The 753-nt window shown below is 37.2% G+C and overlaps 1 protein-coding gene across 1 annotated transcript in view; it reads right to left on the bottom strand.

Moving 5' to 3' along the window:
- The window catches only part of LOC107619297 (40S ribosomal protein S29), a 1,447-nt gene continuing 943 nt past the window's right edge, over positions 250-753 (bottom strand). The window contains exons 2-3 of the mRNA XM_016321555.2: positions 621-720; positions 250-469 (exon numbers count right to left, since the gene is read on the bottom strand). Of these exons, the coding sequence (XP_016177041.1) occupies positions 461-469; positions 621-720 (109 nt within the window). The 3' untranslated portion in view covers positions 250-460. The remainder of the gene's footprint in view (positions 470-620; positions 721-753) is intronic.

The following is a 753-nucleotide window of genomic DNA, read 5'->3' as shown; positions in this document are numbered from 1 at the left end:
GTTTATCTAAATCTCAATCCCCAGCGCCCAGCATTCAATAAATGATAGTCAATTTACAAGACATTACCGTGGGTAATATCACATTTAATTCAAAGATGAAATTAGAAGACAAATAAACTTATGCAGCGAATAAAACTATAGCGTCCCAACTTTTTTCCCACCTGATATAATAATGCCTCCTCATTATCAGTTTAAACTTGTTTTCAATCGTGTAAGCAATAACCATTAAGAATAGAATCCAATTCCCACAGCACGAAGGAAGATTAATGCATCAAACAAAAGGTGGTGTATACCAGACAGTCAAAAACAATTGATATTAAAATAAAATATTCATAGTTCCACTGCTCCAGTTCTGATAATAAACTAGTTTGCCATAAACAACTCCTTTAAGATTCTCACATAATCCCTAATGCAAAAAGCTAAAATAGTATGGTGGGCATCTGACCAACCATGCAACCCTTCAGCGGTACTGCAACAAGAAAAAGAATTGGAATGAGAATCAAGACATTACACATAACTCACACACACAAGTCATAGCATAACAAAACAAAGGCAAGCAACCAATTCGGCAAATTGGATTAGGGCAAAGGCAACAACTGAGAGAAGCAAGCTCAGTTTACCTTGATGAATCCGATTTCCTTAGCGTTGCTGCGGAAGCACTGCCTGCAGCACATGAGCCCATACTTCCTGATCAATCCATGGGGGTTTCCACACACACGGCTGACAAAAAAGTTAAAAAAAAAAAAAAACTGT

This window comes from Arachis ipaensis, chromosome B09 (genome assembly GCF_000816755.2).
Source record: "Arachis ipaensis cultivar K30076 chromosome B09, Araip1.1, whole genome shotgun sequence".
NCBI lineage: Eukaryota > Viridiplantae > Streptophyta > Magnoliopsida > Fabales > Fabaceae > Arachis > Arachis ipaensis.
This window is presented reverse-complemented; position numbering and strand designations above follow the sequence as displayed.